Consider the following 19,149-nt stretch of genomic DNA (forward strand, 5'->3'; position numbering starts at 1 on the left):
CTCTTTACAGTCTGTTTTCTTTTGTACTTGTTCTATGATTCACAGAATATTAGGCTTTGAAATTCTGGCTTTAGAGTTTTGTCTTCTCTCATATTTTCATGGAAGCACTACCTTTTCATTAAGAAGAATACACATTTTTTGATAGACCCAGGGAACCATTTAGCATAGCAGATCAGTATCTGAGAAGGGCTAAAACCAGATGTCTAGGAAAGAATATTAGAGTAAGGACACATATTTGATGCTTCCTCTAATATGGTTTCTGAAAACAAAAAGAAGTCTAAGCACTCAGTAAACCTCCACAGCTTTCTTCATTAATTTATCAGTTTCCCCCTGAGCCTTTAGCATCCATATCAACCTCAGGCAAAGAATTCCACAATTTAACCTCACACTACATGAACACTTCTTTTTTTTTTTTAATTTACTATCACCTAGCTTCATTTCATGCCACTTTGTCCTGAACTGAAAGAAGAAGTGAGTAATCCATTCCTACTGGTCACCCGCACATGAATCACAGAGGAGCTGTTTCATCACAGCCACATTTCTCAGTTCTTTACCACTCATCCCTCCTATGTAAGATTCAAGCCTTCATTTAAGGGTACTGCAGTTCAAACAGTTTCTCATGCTGTCACGTTGGCTGATCTATTGTGTTTCCCACCCATTCCCAGACTCGTGATTGTCTGCTAATGTGATTTGCTGCAGAGGTAACAAGAATCTCACAAATTTGAAGTTCAGTGAGAACAACCTTTAGGAAGTTCAGGACAACAATTCAGCAACAGCACTTGTTTAAAAACTTATCTTGCAGAATTGCAACAGCACCATACTTGTGCCATCTACCACAGAGTACTGTCATGTAGTTGTCCTCTCACCCCTGGAAACTGACCCTGTTTCCAAATTAGACTGCAAACGGGCACTGTACTAAAGGAAAATAATCGAAGTCTGCACACGCAAACCAGGTATCAAAAGTTCTTAGACATAAACACAAAGCACAGCGGCCTTTACGGACATCATCACAGCATTATCACTTCTCATAAAGTCTTTCCTGGGAAGAAGAGCATTCCAGTAACTGAAATCAGCACCATGACATGTTAAGTACCTTAACAGTATGCTGTGGGTTAGTGCCAGTGGGCAGCTAAACACCACACAGCCTCTTTCTCCCTCCTAGTGGGATCAGGAAGAGAGTCAGAGGAACCATTTCCAGGATAGCAAGGCTTCCTACATAACAGTTAGTTGGGAAGTCAAATGCCATAGCTCTGGAGGTTCCCCCTTCCTCTTCTCCCACCAGCTTCTATTAACATCATATGGTATAAGATATCTCAGCTGTCCCAGCTGTGCCCCCTTCCAGCTTCTGGTGAATCCCCAGCCTGCTCACTGTCATGCAATGGGAGAAACAAGAAAAGCCCTGATGCTGTTTAACAGCTCTTCTGCAATAGCTATAACACTGACATGATAGCAATGCCATTTTCATCACAAATCCAAAACTTAGCCCCATACCAGGGCCTAGAAAGAACATTAACTCTATCCCCGCCCAAAACAGTGTACAGTGTTAAGGTGAGCATGTACAAGGCAGCCAATACTACTTGGACAACTTGGGCTCTTTCTGTAAAGGAAGAAATTTTCCTGTATGCAGTAGATGTCAGTATCTTGATAGACAAGCAAGGAAGATCTAAATTCCACTTTGATGTGATATTTAACCTAAGTAAATTTCATATGAGGTAAAGTGCTGTTAACAAGAGTCAAAAATAAACATTTTCTCTTAAACATACCTCTGGCCACCTGATTGCGACAGGCACGAAGGGACTGAAAGAGGCTAAAACCATCAATTGTCACAATTGCTGCTGGGTACAAGATACTTAGTTCTTCATTCTGTGGAACAAAATGAAAGAAAGGAGACAAAAAATAGATCACTGTTACTGTTGGCACAGCTTATTCTCCAGCTTTTTATACTATAAACTACACAAAGATGAGGATTACATCCAGAGAGTTAGTATCTGACAAGCCACAGGCAACAGACTAAGGCAGAACCGTAGAAACTCAGTATTAAACTGTCCAAAAATTATTCAGGCACATAGTTCTATATTTTTATCTTCTTTCAATAACTTATTTGCTTGCTTAATATGTTACTGCTTAGGAAGAAAACGCGTAAGTTATTGCATAAGCAGCTTGTGAAGGCCACAGAAACACAGGTCCACTTAGAATGAAAGAGCCAGATTCTGAAACTGGACTAGCACCTCAATTACCACTTGGGCACACAGATGCTAATCTGCTGACACAAATTCAAGACACAAATACCTTAATGTTTCAGTATTTTAAAACTGATCCCAAAAATGTCATGCTAAATCACATGAGCATTTGTACAAAGCAAACTTGGAAATTTCTGTAACTTCATTAATTTTCCGCATAAAGCAAGCAAACTCAACCAAGAGCAAAGAAAGCTGCCTTCTTTACTCCACAGTCTGAGCTATGCAGAACCTTCTCTGCAGGAAATACTCAGAATGACACGCAGGTTCCTAGTCCTATAAATATTTTCTAGTTTTCAGCTATCTTCTCTGTGAAATAATTAAGGTAAGTTCTTATGAATGAGTACATGTAGCACCTGTCAAGTTATATTTTCTCCCTTCATCAATGCATTATCATATTTTGTGTTCATAAATGAAGAAAGAGAAAATGAATGAAGCATTCCTTTGCAAGGTTATTACAGAGAAAAATACTCCAAAAAATAAAGACATTATGAATCCTCAAACTATACAGGCATGAATATATCATAGAACAAGAAATCAAGACTCTCTTGTTCTAAGAAACTGTCCATCCCATCAAAAACTGGTAAAGGACACAGAGGATTCACAGAGAAGGCTCCCTTCCATACCCCATAACACTGCCACTTCGCTTTTGAAATAATCTGACAAAACCTGTTCTGTGACACCAGGATGCCTGGGAATTTCATAGGTTCTGCACTTTAGCTGTAGGACAGGGTCTTCATTCAAAAGCTGTGCAAGAAGCAGTACTCCACTCTAGAAAAGAAAGAATAATAAGCATGAACGTTTCTGCCCCTTTTCTTTGGGCAGGCAAAAAGCACTATCTGCAGAAACCAAAGTATAACACACACAGCTGTTTATGGCACCAGCTCTCCTGTGGGCCTGTCATGCTGAGAAACGTACCTCGGTGTAAAAACGAACGTAGCCAGAGGTGAAGCCAACCACAATGCAGGTCCAGTCAGGACGGCCTGTGGAACTCCTGTTTCACAAAGACAGACTAGAAGTTATAAACAAATCCTGTTCTAAGCTACAGACATATAAAAGTGTAACGTAAAGAGACCAGTGATGCATATACGTATTGATCCTCACCTCTTCTGACTTGCCAGTGGAATACACAGCACACTACTCACACATTCGCTAGAAAAACAGAAAGATATAATTAATGTTTTTTCTCCAGTTGTGAAATTTTGCTCTACACAAGGTATCTTGCCAAAAAAACATCTTTAATTATTTAATAATAAGTTAATGCAGCACATTACATATATTCATAGTAAGAAGCAAAAAAGTCCATTTTAAAGACAGTTTCAATTACAAGTTCAAGAGTGCACAAGTAGATTGCATGAGCACTAATTACACCTTGCTAACGCTGCCTTTCATAAATCACAAGACTGATTATTCTGTCAGTACTGTTCAGCATATTCAAGTTAAATTTTATGTACCTAAGGGTAAATAATTTTTTCTGATCCATAATAATGTAACAAGAACAAGCACTTTTTAAAAAAAAACAGGAGAACCATATTTATCAAAAATAAATTTTTGAAATACATTATGCTATTAGGTAGATTTTATTTGCACAGCATTTCACTGTCTTTTAATTGGACAGCATTTGAAGGGCTAACATGGTCTTCCCAGACAATGCAATAATGGAGCATACTCAATGCACAACAGGCAAAGCATGCAGAAAGCAAGCAGATTTACTTGAAGAGAAGTATTTCCAGTTGCAACATCCCGAACAAAATTTCATGTCTATTATAAAAGTAGATTTTTCAAAAAGGGTACTTTTTTCCCACTACTAGAACAAGAACTTACAGAAAGTGTGATAACCCAGATTTGTTGAACTGTCCAAATTATACACAAATACATTGATTTGCACAAAGAACTCTTCTTTTAATTTGTATTGAGATTTCACAGAACACATAAAAGTGTTCTTTTCCAGACACTGTTTCTGATCACCCAGGTCCCTTTATTTCTCCTTCCAGCAATAAAATGCATAACACCATGAATATAATCAGATGAAAGAAAAAAAGTACAAGTACAAACCATGTGTCACTAAATACTATACAAGAAAATAACATTTTAGTCACTGCTACATTTCAACACCTACCCTTCTTCAACATTCAGAGAGCCACTCCAGCCAACAGCATATTGCATTTCCTCCTTCCCCTTGTCACTGTGCTTCCATTTAGCTGCCATTAAAATAAAGACACCATCTATAAAACTCATGTTTTGCATCTCACAAATGTAGTTCTACTTCTAATCCTTCTCTTCCGTGCAATACATTCTATCACACTTAGATTAAGTACCAATTACAAGCTTTGAAGATCATAAAAACAACAAGACGTTCTTAGTTGACTTTTCTAAAGAATTCATACATTTTCTTAGAAATTTAAATGAAAAAGCACACTACTAAAATTTTGAAATGCCTGGGTTTGTTTAAAAATATTTATACTGTAATATCTTCATCAAATTTTATAAGGTTCATTTCATAAAACAGGGATCCTTAGGAAATAAGTACGGAGAAAGGACAACATTTGAATTTCAACTGCCAAGAAGGACAGAAGAATCCCACATTAAATCTGACAATCTTTAATCATTGCATCATAATTCAAGGTTAGAAAACACTGTGTTATTCACAGGGTGCTATTACAGCTGACATTTAGTTGTGAATCATCTCCCAGGTGCCAATGGATAACCAAACTACATTAGTGTTGTGTGCCATTTGTCTGACACCTAAACCCAAGACACAGGAACACTTCTGCCACTGTGTGGCACAGCTGCCACTGTGCAGTTCAGCAGAACCAGTTCTCCAGCAAGTGAACCAAATCACTTCTTTATGTTTGATGCAATAAGAACTTTATGAGGAGTACTGCCATCTTTACATTTTTGGTGAAAAATTAGCAACTAGTCTACATCAGGTTTGGAACAACACAGCTTTGCAGGGAATGACATTGGAGCATAACAACTCAGTGCAATCCACCCAATTATGCAACTCTGAGCTTCAACAGCCAGTTATTTGTTTTAAAATGTTATAATATTCCCCATATCAGGAGGTTTCCCTTCATCATGCTCACGAGTCACCAATTGCAGCTGTGAACAGCACCAGCACCCCAGACAACAGCATATATGCAAAGAGCAGCTGGGGGGACCTTTAAAAGTTCCCAGAGCCCTATTTTGGAGTAAAATATAAAGCCCCCCATTGTTCAAGATGGGAGAAGAATATTCTATCAAAAATGGAAATCTCTAAAGCAATTCACACTACTACTTCCTCCTCCAAGTGACATTGGCTCAGTTAGGTAATTTTTTCCAAGAAAAGTAAAATAAGGTCAAGTATTTCTTCTATGGCTAAAACTAACAGCAAAACTAATGTCAGTATCTTTAAGCATCTCAAACAACTGGGTAGTTACACTACATATGAATGACACGTGATCAGAAGGTTCTCAGGGAAAATACAGCAGCGAAGCAAGTATGTATGTATGTATGTATGGCCAGACTTCACGAACGAAGATTTGGGAAGGGCTCTCCCCACGTGGTTGCCCTTCCAGCCTGCACAGTGGATTTTTTAGGTGAGGCACAGCGTGCACAGAACTGGCCCCACCATTTCAGTCCTAAGATCCATTTGCCACGGCTGAGCGAGCTTGGACAGTGACAGGGAAGTCCTCGGGACTGTCACAGCACCCGGTACTAACCGGGGCTGACCCTGCTGAGCATCCGAGATCTGACGGGATGGGATGGCAAGGAGGCATTGAATTGCCAGGGGACGGTCCCCACTGAGACTCAAACTCAGGACCTTGGGATTCACAGTCCAGAGTGCTCTCCTTTACACCATGGGACCACCCCTAGCAGAGAGGTAAAGACAAAGTAACTTATTTGCCAAACAATACCTAGAAAATGCATGCTGTGTACTATAAAACACTCCAAAATTCTTGAAGTTACGACTTGGGGGGTAAGCAGATGGAGGCGGCCATAACAAATCTCGCCCTGGTTATCATAAAGTATATTAGCACACATACTTAGCAGCATGTATACTTACGCACTAGAAAGACTGCTTTCTGCTCATTAGCTATTACCATCAGGTCATTTGTTGGGGACAAGGACAACACACAGTCCTGAAGCCAGTAATTTCTCTGGTTCTTCGAATTAGATTCCTCTTCTTCCTACAGGTAAAGCTTTAGTCAATGTATTGAACGATTTTTAAACATAGCAGAGTCAAGATGCAAGATTCATGACAACAATTTGGCTTGCCCTCCATACCAGCACTAAATGGACCGTTACTTATCAAGTCCCCACAAGTACAACTTGCATGAAAAGTCAGAAAAGCATCAACCCTGCACTGATTCTGTGTGTTTACAAGACAGAAAACAAAGAAGTATTCATCACTAGCTCTACTCCTCAAAGTCTCCTTTCAAAGAGACACTACAAGAATGAGATTCAAAGTTTTACAATTATTGGTTAGAGACTGAAGAGAATCTCTTTAGTTATTCTCACTACAACTCTTACTCAAAATGAACATTTATCCAAGCTCACACAGTGATCAGCATTAAGTAAATACATGCACATATGGTATTCACACTAAGGCCTGGTGGTAACACACAACAGGCATCAGGCGCCTTTCCACAAAGTAACTTCACGATGAAACAAATCCAAACTAAGTAAAGTCAAGTTTTAAGGGCAGAATGATGGGTAAGTAAAAACTTAAGATACCATCCTCATGTATAAAAGCAAAAAAATTAATCTTTTTTCAGAGCAACAAGTCAAATACTTACTTGTGAAACAAAGTAGCTCCTGCTAACCCGAATTCAAAGGCAGGAAGTAACCAGTTTTGAGTGAACTGCTACAAGGTCTCAGAGTTGACACTCCTGGTTACTTTGATCCATCCACCATACCCCAATCACAGCAAGACACTTCCCCTTGTCCATAGAGTTCATTTCCACAGCCACATATCCAATTCTACCTCTCTAGCTTTCCAAAAATATTACTCCATCCTCTAGTATCCCAACAGTTATGCACAAATAAAAAATACTACTTCAGTGTGATAATTTCTGATTCATACTATTTATTCCGTTACAGTAATGTTCCATCTGCTTGAAAATACTACCAGAAGAAAAAAAAACACTAAACTGTGGAAAGAATTTGCATATCATGCTCTTAATCAACTGTTCATTGTATTTATTTCCTTTCATAAGGTTGTACCATAAAAATGGCCACTGTGCACACAGAACACCCTGTATATCCATCAAAGTCTACATTAGCACACTACAAACATTCTGCCAACTACCTGTGTTCACACTCAGTTTGTGGAAGAGGAGAACCTATTTTCATGTCAGTTTTGTCTGCTGATGGATGTCAAGTTCTATAGCAACAATTATTCCCTATTTACTGGCATTTTTCAAGATGTACAAAAAGGCAGTGAAGTTGTCTGAGATACTCATGACAACTTTAACTCCTCATGACAGAGATAAACGTACTATGTGCAAAAACACACCAGCAAAACCCAAAGAAAAGCCTTGTACTGATTTTAGTGTCATGATTTTCAAACTGAGGAAAAAGAAACAGAAAAGAAAGGCTTGCTAAAAGACTAGAAAGAATTAAAACTGTGCTTCAGATAGAAAATTTAAAGTTTTCTGTAAATATAAACAAAGAACTTGGAATCTAAAGACATAAAATATGGCCATCTTACATTAGTGACAAAAACAAGATAAGTGTTAAAATAGGAAAAGCACTGAACTTGCCAAAACAAAGTACTTAAAGGTGAAAGAATGATTAAAATCAGCATTTAAGACATCAACATCATCATTCCTACAACACAGTTTTAATCAGTTTCATAAAAGGACACCTTATGAAAGGAAATAAAATTTGTTTTCATTTTCAATACCTTCTCAAAAATTGCTATTGTTCCATGAAATAGATACTTGTGCAGGGACAAGCAATTCCAAGAAACAATTTTTTGCCAACTATAATACAAATTAAGAGTTAAAAACTTTAACTACGGAATTCATTGTTACATTATACTAAGAATTCTCAACTCCGTGCTAGAGTCACTCATTTTGCTGTCTGCTGAGACACACAGACTCACATATTAATGCTCCTTCTCAGAACAACCTGTTTGTGGTGTGTGACAACAAACTCTGAAGAGTTTGACCTAGAACCAAATCACTAGTGACTTCAGAGGAAACCATGTAAACAGAGGACAAGATGTTTAGCAAGAAGGTGTGAACTACCCAGCAGAAGAGTGTGACATTTGAAAGATTGAAAATTTAAGAAATTTCAATTTAGCAACGCCTGCTGGTTCTGTCAAATTACAACATAAAGTAGAAAACCAAGCATTTGTTCTTCTCATTCAGGAAGTTATACATATTACAGCACATCTAAGAAAGATGTGGCCTAAAACCCACACTCATTTCATGGCAATTATAGTGGAGCTGCATATCAATCCCATTTAGAAGTTTTTATTCTCCTGTCACTCCTGACATCAGTGTCAGTGATTCATGGAGACACCATGCTCATTTAAACTTGTCACCTCAGCTGTAATAACTGTTTCCCTGCTGAAATAACAGTTCTCAAGAATACTGTCCAACAACCTGGGCATACTTCCTGCACACTGACATAAGGACAGCACATAAGAGGATTTTGCTAGCAAGGCAAGGTCTGGAATTCTCATGAGCTCTTAGAGGGATTTAATCAAGCAATTCTGTTGATATGATTCATTCAGCTGCAAAGCATTTCTACACAGATGGCTGCCCTGATACCTCAACTCAGCTGGTAGCTCCAAGTCTCAGCCTTACCAACAATTAAAGGACTAGTTCTACTAGTCTCAGTTGAACTAGTTGGGCAGAGGAATGTTTTTCCCCCTTTAAAGAGCAACTGTGCTGTTCCATCCCATATGACGTAGCTTAATCTCTCCTGTAACACTATCCACGTGTGATAACACAAAAAGAGTACTATGTGATCATTAGGAAGATGTCTGTGCCAGTGGTTCCTGATTTAGGAGGGTGTGATTTACATTAATTCAAGACAGAGTATTGAATTAATGTAAATGTATTATAACTTCACTGCCATGTCCTACTATGTCTGGCTCCAGCACAGAAGAGGTGATCCCAGATACAAGAGCACAGAAAGATATAGTCTAGTGAGAAAAAGCCTACAGAATACAAGAGTATCACAACAGGTAACATTCAAGCTATACTTAGAAACAATTACTTGGAAGAAGGGACAAACAAGCAGTCACACTTAAAACACAGATCCAGATGCTTCTTGCCTAAGTGACAGCTATACAGAAGAAAAAATCACACACACCAACTTATGAAAAAGATTCTAGAATAGGCAAGTTAGCAATTAAAACTCATATATACAAACTTACAGGTTCTTGCAATTCTCCTTCATCCCAGGCTCCCCAGCCACCATCTTCCCAGCTTGCTGATTTGCCTGCTTTAAGTGAAAAAGACTTGTAACATAAATACAGCACAAGCAACAAAAAAATACAATTCAGATGATTGCTGGTGGTCATTTTTCTTTCCCTACCAATGTATTATAACTTTGTTTATGGCAGATACTAAATGAGTTCTACAGAAAGAACCCTGAAGTGGCAGAAATAGCTGTCTTACTTCTCTTTATTAACTTCCACTTCTGACACTACAGAAAACAGTGCCTGGGACAACACATCACTGACTCTTCAGCAGGGCTTTCCTGTATTTTAACAGAAAAAATTAGTCATTCAAATTCGTGTTTTCTCAGTTTTCAGACATTTCAAGAGAGCCAAGATCTGTAGTTTTATATTGTAAGTTGGAGCAAAGAGTGAGGGCACAGGGGAGGCCTATGTGTCCACCTGACAAAAGCAGGTACAGAGATCTAAAGCCTCACTGCAAAATCTAAGCTATGCAGCTTGATTTACCTAATTCTTACTACTCCAATTCTTATAGATATTAGGCAGCTAAAAAGAGAAAAGGGACAACAGGCTCCCACCAACCACTAAGAACTTTATATATATGCTCCCAGATGCTTTCCTAAGAGAACCTGCAGCATACCACAAGAACCACACATGCACCATTTTATGAGATTGTATTTCTATAGATAGTATCTTGCTTTCCATAATGTGGATTTTCATCTGGTTTAAGTCAATTACAGGATCAAGTCAACAGCAACATAAGTTCATTTTAAAAGGGAATGATAGTACACAGAAATTCATCTGTGTCCACAAAACATCTGAGCTCGGAATAATGCAGATCCCACCTCCAAAGCAAAGCAAAAGCTGAAGGTATGGCCTCTAAGGAAAAAATGAGCACAAGGGCCTTGGCTATTCAAGTCTGTGCACGACAAGACAGAGGAAAATTAAGGAGACAATGATTAGTTTCAATTAGGTCGTTCAGAAACTTTAGAGAAACCACAACCTTACAAAATACCTCAACAAACCCCTGAGAAAAGAGAGATTCATAGAGACAAATCTACTTCTCAGTTGTCTTGCAAGAGAGAATGTAGAAGTCTTATAAAAAATCTGAAATTTTTTTCACCTAAGAATACAGAATTTGACATGAATTCAAAAGCCACAGCCATTTAGTAGTAGCAGATACACAATTCTCAAAACCCACCATCACTGGGACCCTCAATAAATCAACAAGCATCTCTGTAGTTCAGCAGAAAAGCAAGGACAGACTTTCATCCAGTGTGAAATCTAAAGCTGGAACATCTATAAGACTTCAAGAGTTTTCTAAGGATTTCTTTCAAGCTTTTCTATCAACTATTGTCATGGCTAATTTGACCTTAAGAAGTTTAAATATGTCTTAAATTAGTTTAAATTTAGTTCTAAGCAAGCAAGATTTTGCCATTTTGGATGGTCAAATAGTAAAGACAAGAAGATTTGTATCAAGACCACTCCAATTTTATTTGGTCTAAAAACTCTACTTCCCATACCACCAAGCAAGGAAAAGCAAAAGAATGTACAGTACAATGAGACAGAAATCTGGTTTCTGTCTTCTTAGGCAGATTTTAAAATTTGTGTATGATGAAAACAAAAATCTTTGAAAAAAATATATTAGCTTAAGAAATAAACTCTCCACCAATGCTGTTGAGAACAGCAAGACAGCATCTCACAAGATTGTAGAGACAAAATGCCCACTCCATGATAACCTCTGTAAAATTGAAAGGTCTGTACCATCTACAGAATGGGTGAGTCAGACAGTTTTACTGCATCATCATCTATACAGATAAAACTGCACAGATATTTCAGGTGTATCTATATAAGCAACAAGCTTCAAAGGGTCATGGTCTCATCCTGTATTTGAGGTTGAAAATTTTCCAGTATAAAAATATAAACATAACAAGGAGAATTATGGCAAATACTGTTGAATATAAACCACAGGAAGAAAACAGGAGCTAACCTCAATGTTTAGTTTAAGATACCTAATAAAACTCTACTTGTGTTTGCATTTTATTATCTCAAAAGGCAATAAAACCTCCTTCCTATTAAATTCACAGAAGAAAGAAATCTGTCCGTGTGCCACAGTCCAGAGAGAACCATAATCATATCCAAGGAACACAGCTGGGGCCAGTGCCTGCCCACAGCACAGAGCAGACTAAGAAACGTCACCCACTTCACTTCCCAGACTGAACACCCACAACATAAAACCTCACCTGTGAGAATTCTCACTGCCTCTTTTGAGAACAGCTACACTTTCATGGTTGTCATATTCCTCAGATGATACCAAGTCAATCAAAAAAGATGGAAAAATCATGTAACGATGAGTCACCATTCTGCTGACAAAACTGCAGAGATCTTTTGGAGCTGTGACCTGCTCTGCAAAGCCAGTACCTCCTCCAGCTTACCAGGGTTTACAAGCTTTCTCCTTCATATCCACACCACACAGATTGCCCCTGCTTGCACTATCATATGTATTTCTCAAGCCTCTGCATCCATTCTTTCCATTGTTTCCTTTTTTAAAGAAGAAATTAAATTAAAATTGTTTTATTATTCATATTATTTAGACACTTCACCTATGCAGTGGCCAGTGAAGCAAGGTATTAAACAATAGACAACTATCTCTGGCAGGTTGGACAGAGAAGGCCCAGAGCACACAATGTCATACAGTAACGCAAAGGACACAATTATTCACTTGTGCCAGTGAATTACAAAATATCCCATGGAGGCTGTCAGCTGGCAGAGCTTGCAGAGACTTTTTCATCCACCAGCACTTGAGAAGGACAGTCAAGTGAGAGATGACACATGGTCCAAGTTCTGATACAATGAAGATTTTAAGAAATACCCCATTAGCAACATTATAGATCTGAACTAGCAACTGTGGAATGTAGCACATTATCTAGAAATCAATACCTAAACAAGCCCTAAAGAATTCTTCACTTGCAACATGTCTATTTCTTACAGTATCCCTTTGGGAAAAAAAAATTAAAAATAATTTAAACTTTCCTGCACAAATCTGTATTTCCATTCGTGTCACCTCTGACTATTAGTAGATGTCTATTTACAGTTATCCATACCTGGACAAAGCAGCAGGTTTATCCCAGATTTGCTTTATTGCAGAGATTGCAAAAATAAAAGTTCATCTGCTGGGTCTACAAGAACCACTTAATCCTTTAATTTGAAGTATAAAGCATTAAAACTCCATCATCAGCATGATTTGAAACTTTAGAGGAGGTTTAAACACTGCATACATACAACACTGGTGTCAATCCAGAAGAAAATTCACTTCAAACATGCCTATCATAAACTTAATACCCACAAGAACAATTTCTACTGATAGGTATGTTTTGTTTAAAAGAAAAAACAGATGAGAGAGAAACAATAGCAACAGATCTAGACCAATGAGGTCTAACTGGCATTTAACAGGTCAAATTCTAGATGAAAGATGTTTTTACTCAGTCTAATATTTTCTCCCCAAATTACAGAATACACATCTGAGCACAGAAAATTGCCAGTGCTCTCCCATGCAGAGCAGCACAATGATGTGGGGCAGGCAGCAGAAGCCTTTTCCTCTTGCCCTCACATCTGTGTTCCAGCTTTACACAGCGAGTTACCAGGGGATGTGCTTGGGCACACGCAGATTCCACTTTGATTCCCATCCATGCTTTAAGAACATAAAAGATGAATAGGTGGTAACAATGTAAGAAAAGATTGCTAAAGTGCAAGAGTTGTATACTTTTTTCTAGGTATATGTACTGCAATTCTGATACTGTTGGATTGCATAATTACTGAAGAAATGGAAACAGTTTTCTCTTCAGGTCAAGGAATTTCAGAAATACTTTAGACTCTTTTTCCTATTCAGTGATCATACGCTGTTTATTCCCAAACCTCCTCCAGCATGAGGACTGACAAATACATTAGGCTATTTTGCCAGGACTACTAGGAAGTCTCTTTTGAGACTAGTATTACATTTGCTTTCTCTTATCACTTCAGACATCCATAAGTGGAAAAACAAAACCCAAACAACTCAAACTAAGTTACCTCTCTAATCTCGAAAAGAATCACTTGAGTGTTTCTTCTTCTTTAAGGTTGTCATGATTGTTTTCAACAGAAAAAAAAGATGACGAAGTTAAAAATAATCCAGGTACTACATAGATTTCTTAAAATTATTGCTGCAAAATTCCATGGCTTGCAGTTGTAGTTTAACTCCAACAACAAAGTCTGACATACCATAGGGGGAGAAAAAAGTACTCAGGAAACAAATGAAACAGTTTCTACACATAGTATTTCAGCTTCTTTTCAGATCCAAGTGACATGAGAAATTACAGAAAGAAAGAAGGAAGACTACCCAAGAAAACAGGTGTTAAAGCAGCAAAAAACTCAGGTGAGAAGATAATTTAGATGAAGTCCTCTGATGCCATTCTGTCATCTATACTGAGAGCATGTCATTTAGTCTTTGCCACACCTGAGATGTACTGACAATTTACAGATTTAACACAATTCGGGCAGAGTGCATATTTTTATGCTATTTTATGTGAAAACTGAAAGAAATGAATCTTAAATGTATATAATACCACCTGGAGAGGGAAGGTCTGCTTAAAGAGGCAATACAAAAAAGCTTTTCACAACAGTCTAGTACAGGAATATACCAAATTCGGTAAGAAATTTGATTTTATAATGTGTTTTTTTCTTCATAACCTTGTTGGCAACTCAGAAATAAAAAGCCTGGCCTTCTGTATTTTTGAATTATATTAGTTGATCCAGATAAAGCCAAGCATACATGCACAACTCCAAAGACATTTAGAGGAACTGGGCTAAAGAGCACTTTTCAGGATGCTGTCAATGTAACAGGGCAGGACTTTGGAGAAGTTTCTGTAACAGGCTTAAATCATCATTTCTACTGTAAAAAGAAGCAGCAAAGTGACATCCTACAGCTCTGCGCAACTCTCCAAATCAGGGGGTCAACTTTTTTCTTCCTTTGAATAAGCACAAACTCACCACCATAGACACAGACATCATTGCTTGGGAATTCCCAAGGTCAGGTTTGGGTTTGTCATCTTCTTTCCTTACTGATTTCATTTAGGTAAGGAAGATAAACATAAAGGAGATAAACATACTAAACACATCTTCACACCAAGAAAATACTGGCTTTTTTGCTTCACCTTAACACGCCCAAATCATATCTGGTAGCAGTCCTACCTGGCTATGTCACTGAATTGCTGTCATCAAGCCTATCAAATGCTCTGAAACACAGTTCAAGCTGAGAATCTACTGAAAGAACAGAGACACACATCACTCTAAATAAATTTCAGCTAAATTCCTCAATTTATAAAGATTACAGAAAATGTTATCTGTCCCCATTGCCCTATTTTCTGCTCTTTTCAGTTAAGTATCCATTAATTTCTAAACACTAAAATTATTTTATGCCTGCAAAGCTTTATTAAATTTTGCAAGTAAAATGGATTTTTTTTTTGGTTCATGTGTGCCTTATTATAGACAGCTGTATAATGGAGTTAACTGTTACAGCTGTTTTCTGATATAGCCAACAGGCATCCCAAAACATCTTCAACACAGCAAGCTGTCAAATTAAATGTGATGTAAGTACTCCCTACTCCCACTATTTGCACATTTGAAGCAGTAGTTTTCAAAGCCACTTAGATACCACCAGGCTCAGGCTCCACAGAGGATTTGTGCCTCATTAGCTGAATTAACTTTCACCAAGAATCTTAAATTCTCATGCTTTTTTAGTCCTGTTCATTAAAATATGAAAAAGCATTAAAATTATTTTTTTTCCAAGATAATAAAGATATGGCAACTCCATATGAAGCATCTTTAACCAGCTTACTCTGCAACACTGGATCTATTTATTTAAGCCATGTGAGGCAGGATTCACCACAACACCTGTTATTCTTACAGGTACAATGAAAAGGTAGCTACATTCTGCTTCACAGCAGATCAATGGTCACCTCAAACTGCCTAAGAACATTTCTTAAGTTATTTCAGCACTGCATTGCTAGCAATTCTAACATATGATTGAATAAGAAGCACATGAACCCCTCCTACCAGTGTTTATTGATCGAGCAAGAAACAGGCACCTGCAGAACTGACTTTGCACGAGGGTCAGAGGCAAAGAGCACTCTTTGTTCTCTGCCACAGTTTACCAGACAAGTATATCATAGAATCATAGAAATGATTGGGTTGGAAAAGACCTCCAACCCTTCGTCCAACTCCAGTCCATTTACCAGATCATGGCACTCAGTGCCATGTCCAAACTGTTTAAAAACCTCCAGGGATGGTGAATCCACCACCTCTCTGGGCAGCCCATTCCAATGCCTGATTACTCTCTGGAAAGAATTTTTTTCTCATCTCCAACTTAAATTTCCCCTGGCAGAGCTTGAGCCCGTGCCCCCTTGTCCTATTGCTGAGTGCCTGGAAGAAGAGACCAACCCCCACCTGGCTAGAACTTCCCTTCAGGTAGTTCTAGACAGTGATGAGGTCACCTCTGAGCCTCCTCTTCTCCAGGCTAAACAACCCCAGCTCCCTCAGCCTCTCCCCACAGGACTTGTGCTCTAGTCCCTTCACCAGCCTTGTTGCTCTTCTCTGGACCCGTTCCAGCCCCTCAATATCTTTCCTGAACTATATCCTTTGCATAACCCAGACAAACTGTGGCCTACAGGAAAAGATTCAGTGAAGCTTTAGTGGACAGGATGCTTTCCATTATCTTTTTCTACTGCTGAATGTGTTTTAATATTTACCTGGTCAAAGGAAAGGAAAAAAACACTAAAGTTCTCTTAGAATAAAAATACATATTTTTTAGTTACCTATATGTGTATTTTTAATATATGCAGCATTTGAATAGGCCTTTTCAAATTAAATTTGAAATTGACAACATAGATTAACTCATAAACAAATTAATTATGCTGCTATGTTAAATACAGCTAGGGGAGAAGGTACAGCTTTTTTGTTCATACTGAAGGCATTTAACTTCAAAATTTTATTAAATTTATTTTGACTTAAAAAATGGATACTGTTTCCATTTTCAGAAGAAAGCAAATTCTCTTCATTTAAAATGTTACTGCAAAAACGCTTTTACATTAATCACCCTAAATTTTTTTTGTAGCAAATACACTTCCACAAAATATTTTGGTTAGTTCATTCAGAATGAAAAAAATGGCTAAAGTTAAAACAGCATAAAAAAACTTCTTTGACCTATAACTAATTAAAATAAAAAAGACAAGGCCTAAAGCTTCCAGTAAAAACCCTAAACCCCACACGTTGAAGATTCCTGGAGTCACCTTTTCAAAAACATTTTTCATTCAAAAACATTTTTATTTCTTATTCAAAACCTGACAGGAGCTTTTGAAAACTCTACTAAATACCTAAAACATTTACCAATGACTCAAAACACCTAAAACATTTAGCTATGACTCAAAAAAAAAATCATTCATTGAAATGTGCTTTGTTAAATTAAAATATCTAATATACATTTACTTCCTAAGGTAGCCAGCATTTTTCATTTAACTACAACCTTCAAATAATAGCAAGAGTTTCCATACAAATGCAGCGTAACTTAAAAAAAAACCAAACAAACCAGTAAATAAAAGCTGCTGGTCCTCTGTGTTAAAATGAAAAAAAAACCAACTTAGAACTTTGATATGTGTCTACTGATACTTATATAATTGTTTATACACAAATAAACATAGTTTAAGAGAAAGTTGCATTTCATAGCAAATGAAAACATTTTCTTTGTTGAACTTACCAGTAAAAACAAACCACTCTTTAGTTTTTTCTCCTAGAGAGTAAAAACATAGAAGCAGATGAAAATTCAAGTTTTTAAACATGCACCTTTGATAAACGACTGTTTTGAAACAGTACATTCCATTGAATAGTTTTTACTAAAGCATTCTCTGACAAAATCCATTTATTTATATCTTGCTTAGTTATCTTGCCTTAGCTCTTTCTGCCATTGAAGGGCAATATGCACTCAAAAAAGACAAAACCAAGAAGAACTTGCTTGGACAAAATTGTTTTCTTTCCTCAATGCACAACATGAGAAGCAGAGATTTTCTGCATGTTCTCACATTTCATCACGTAAACTTTATTTACAGCAAAGAGCCCTTCATGTGAACGATACGGCAGTTAATGTACACAACAATCATTCAAGAAAAAAGGGAGCTGTTCTGGACTGCCATGCAACTGGACTCTTGCTAACAAAGAAAAATGGGTTAGTGTGCAGGTAAAGAAAAAAAAAGTAAAGGAAGAGAGAAGGAAAAACTGAATAAAGTAGGCTCAGAGGTGACCTCATCACTGTCTAGAACTACCTGAAGGGAAGTTCTAGCCAGGTGGGGGTTGGTCTCAGCAACAGGCACTCAGCAACAGGACAAGGGGGCACAGGCTTAAGCTCTCCCAGGAGAAATTTAAGCTGGAGATGAGAAAAAAATTCTTTACAGAGAGAGTAATCAGGCATTGGAATGGCCTGCCCAGAGAGGTGGTGGATTCACCATCCCTGGAGGTTTTTAAACTGAGATTGGACGTGGCACTGAGTGCCATGATCTGGTAAATGAACTGGAGTTGAACCAAGGGTTGGACTTGATGATCTTGGAGGTCTTTTCCAACCCAATCAATTCTATGATTCTATGATTTCCAACCAGAGCAAGAACTGAGGGTGCCAGACCAAGAGATGGGCAGTAACTGCAGGGTTCAGACTCTCCCATCTCAGCCCAACTTACAAAACAACCCTGTAGCTTCGCTGTTTAGCTGGTTCAGACACAAAGCAGTAGCAAAGCAGAACTGAAAGAACACACCTAATGGGAATAGAATCTCTAGTTCCACACAGCCAAACCCAGCTTTTTCTAACTTCAGATACCTCCAGAATTGAGTTACTTCCAACTTAAGAGACTTCTGCAAGTTGTAGCAGTGCTTGTCCCTGTCAAGAATGAACACACTAAGAATTTCTACTTCAAGATTACTAAGTTATGATTTTATGTCTAAGCTACTTTGGGCACTCACACTTGCTGGTATTTATGCTCATTTATCCTGAACCATGGAAACAGCTGTGGTATCAAAAATTTCCAGGCACAGATCTAAAAGATGTCGATGAACCTAAATGAGCAATATTTTGAAGAACACTCACTTCTGATGCTCTGCCTCGATGACTGAATAAGCAAATATAAGAACAGCCCAGAATACAGCCCACTCATTAAAATATGAGAACAGCATGTTTTGGAATGTACATCTTCTTTGCTATCATGATTACGGCACTTTTACAACATACTAAATGTTTTCCCCCTTTACAGCTGCCATTTTGATAAATCCACTCCAACAACAATATCCAGAAGTTGTTTTACACAAATGCCTTTAGTGTGTACCACCAAATATGAGAGATATGTTTTAATTTCTTTCAGCATACACTTTTAGAAACACAAACTCATTACAATCCTTTGCTTTTATCTTTAGAATTCATGGGAGACTAACAAGAGCCTTCCAGTT

At 37.8% G+C, this 19,149-nt stretch overlaps 1 protein-coding gene across 3 annotated transcripts in view; it reads right to left on the bottom strand.

The window, feature by feature from the left end:
• RAB3GAP2 (RAB3 GTPase activating non-catalytic protein subunit 2) overlaps window positions 1–19,149 on the bottom strand; it is a 46,810-nt gene that overhangs the window by 26,055 nt on the left and 1,606 nt on the right. For 2 of the 3 annotated variants that reach the window (XM_071579054.1, XM_071579045.1), the window contains exons 2-8: window positions 9,610–9,677; window positions 6,283–6,406; window positions 4,357–4,438; window positions 3,342–3,389; window positions 3,156–3,231; window positions 2,907–3,008; window positions 1,764–1,863 (exon numbers count right to left, since the gene is read on the bottom strand). In XM_071579054.1, the coding sequence (XP_071435155.1) occupies window positions 1,764–1,863; window positions 2,907–3,008; window positions 3,156–3,231; window positions 3,342–3,389; window positions 4,357–4,438; window positions 6,283–6,406; window positions 9,610–9,677 (600 nt within the window). The remainder of the gene's footprint in view (window positions 1–1,763; window positions 1,864–2,906; window positions 3,009–3,155; window positions 3,232–3,341; window positions 3,390–4,356; window positions 4,439–6,282; window positions 6,407–9,609; window positions 9,678–19,149) is intronic. The other variant, XM_071579037.1, reaches the window with a different exon arrangement.

The sequence above is a fragment of the Pithys albifrons genome, chromosome 2 (genome assembly GCF_047495875.1).
Source record: "Pithys albifrons albifrons isolate INPA30051 chromosome 2, PitAlb_v1, whole genome shotgun sequence".
Classification (NCBI taxonomy): Eukaryota; Metazoa; Chordata; class Aves; order Passeriformes; family Thamnophilidae; genus Pithys; species Pithys albifrons.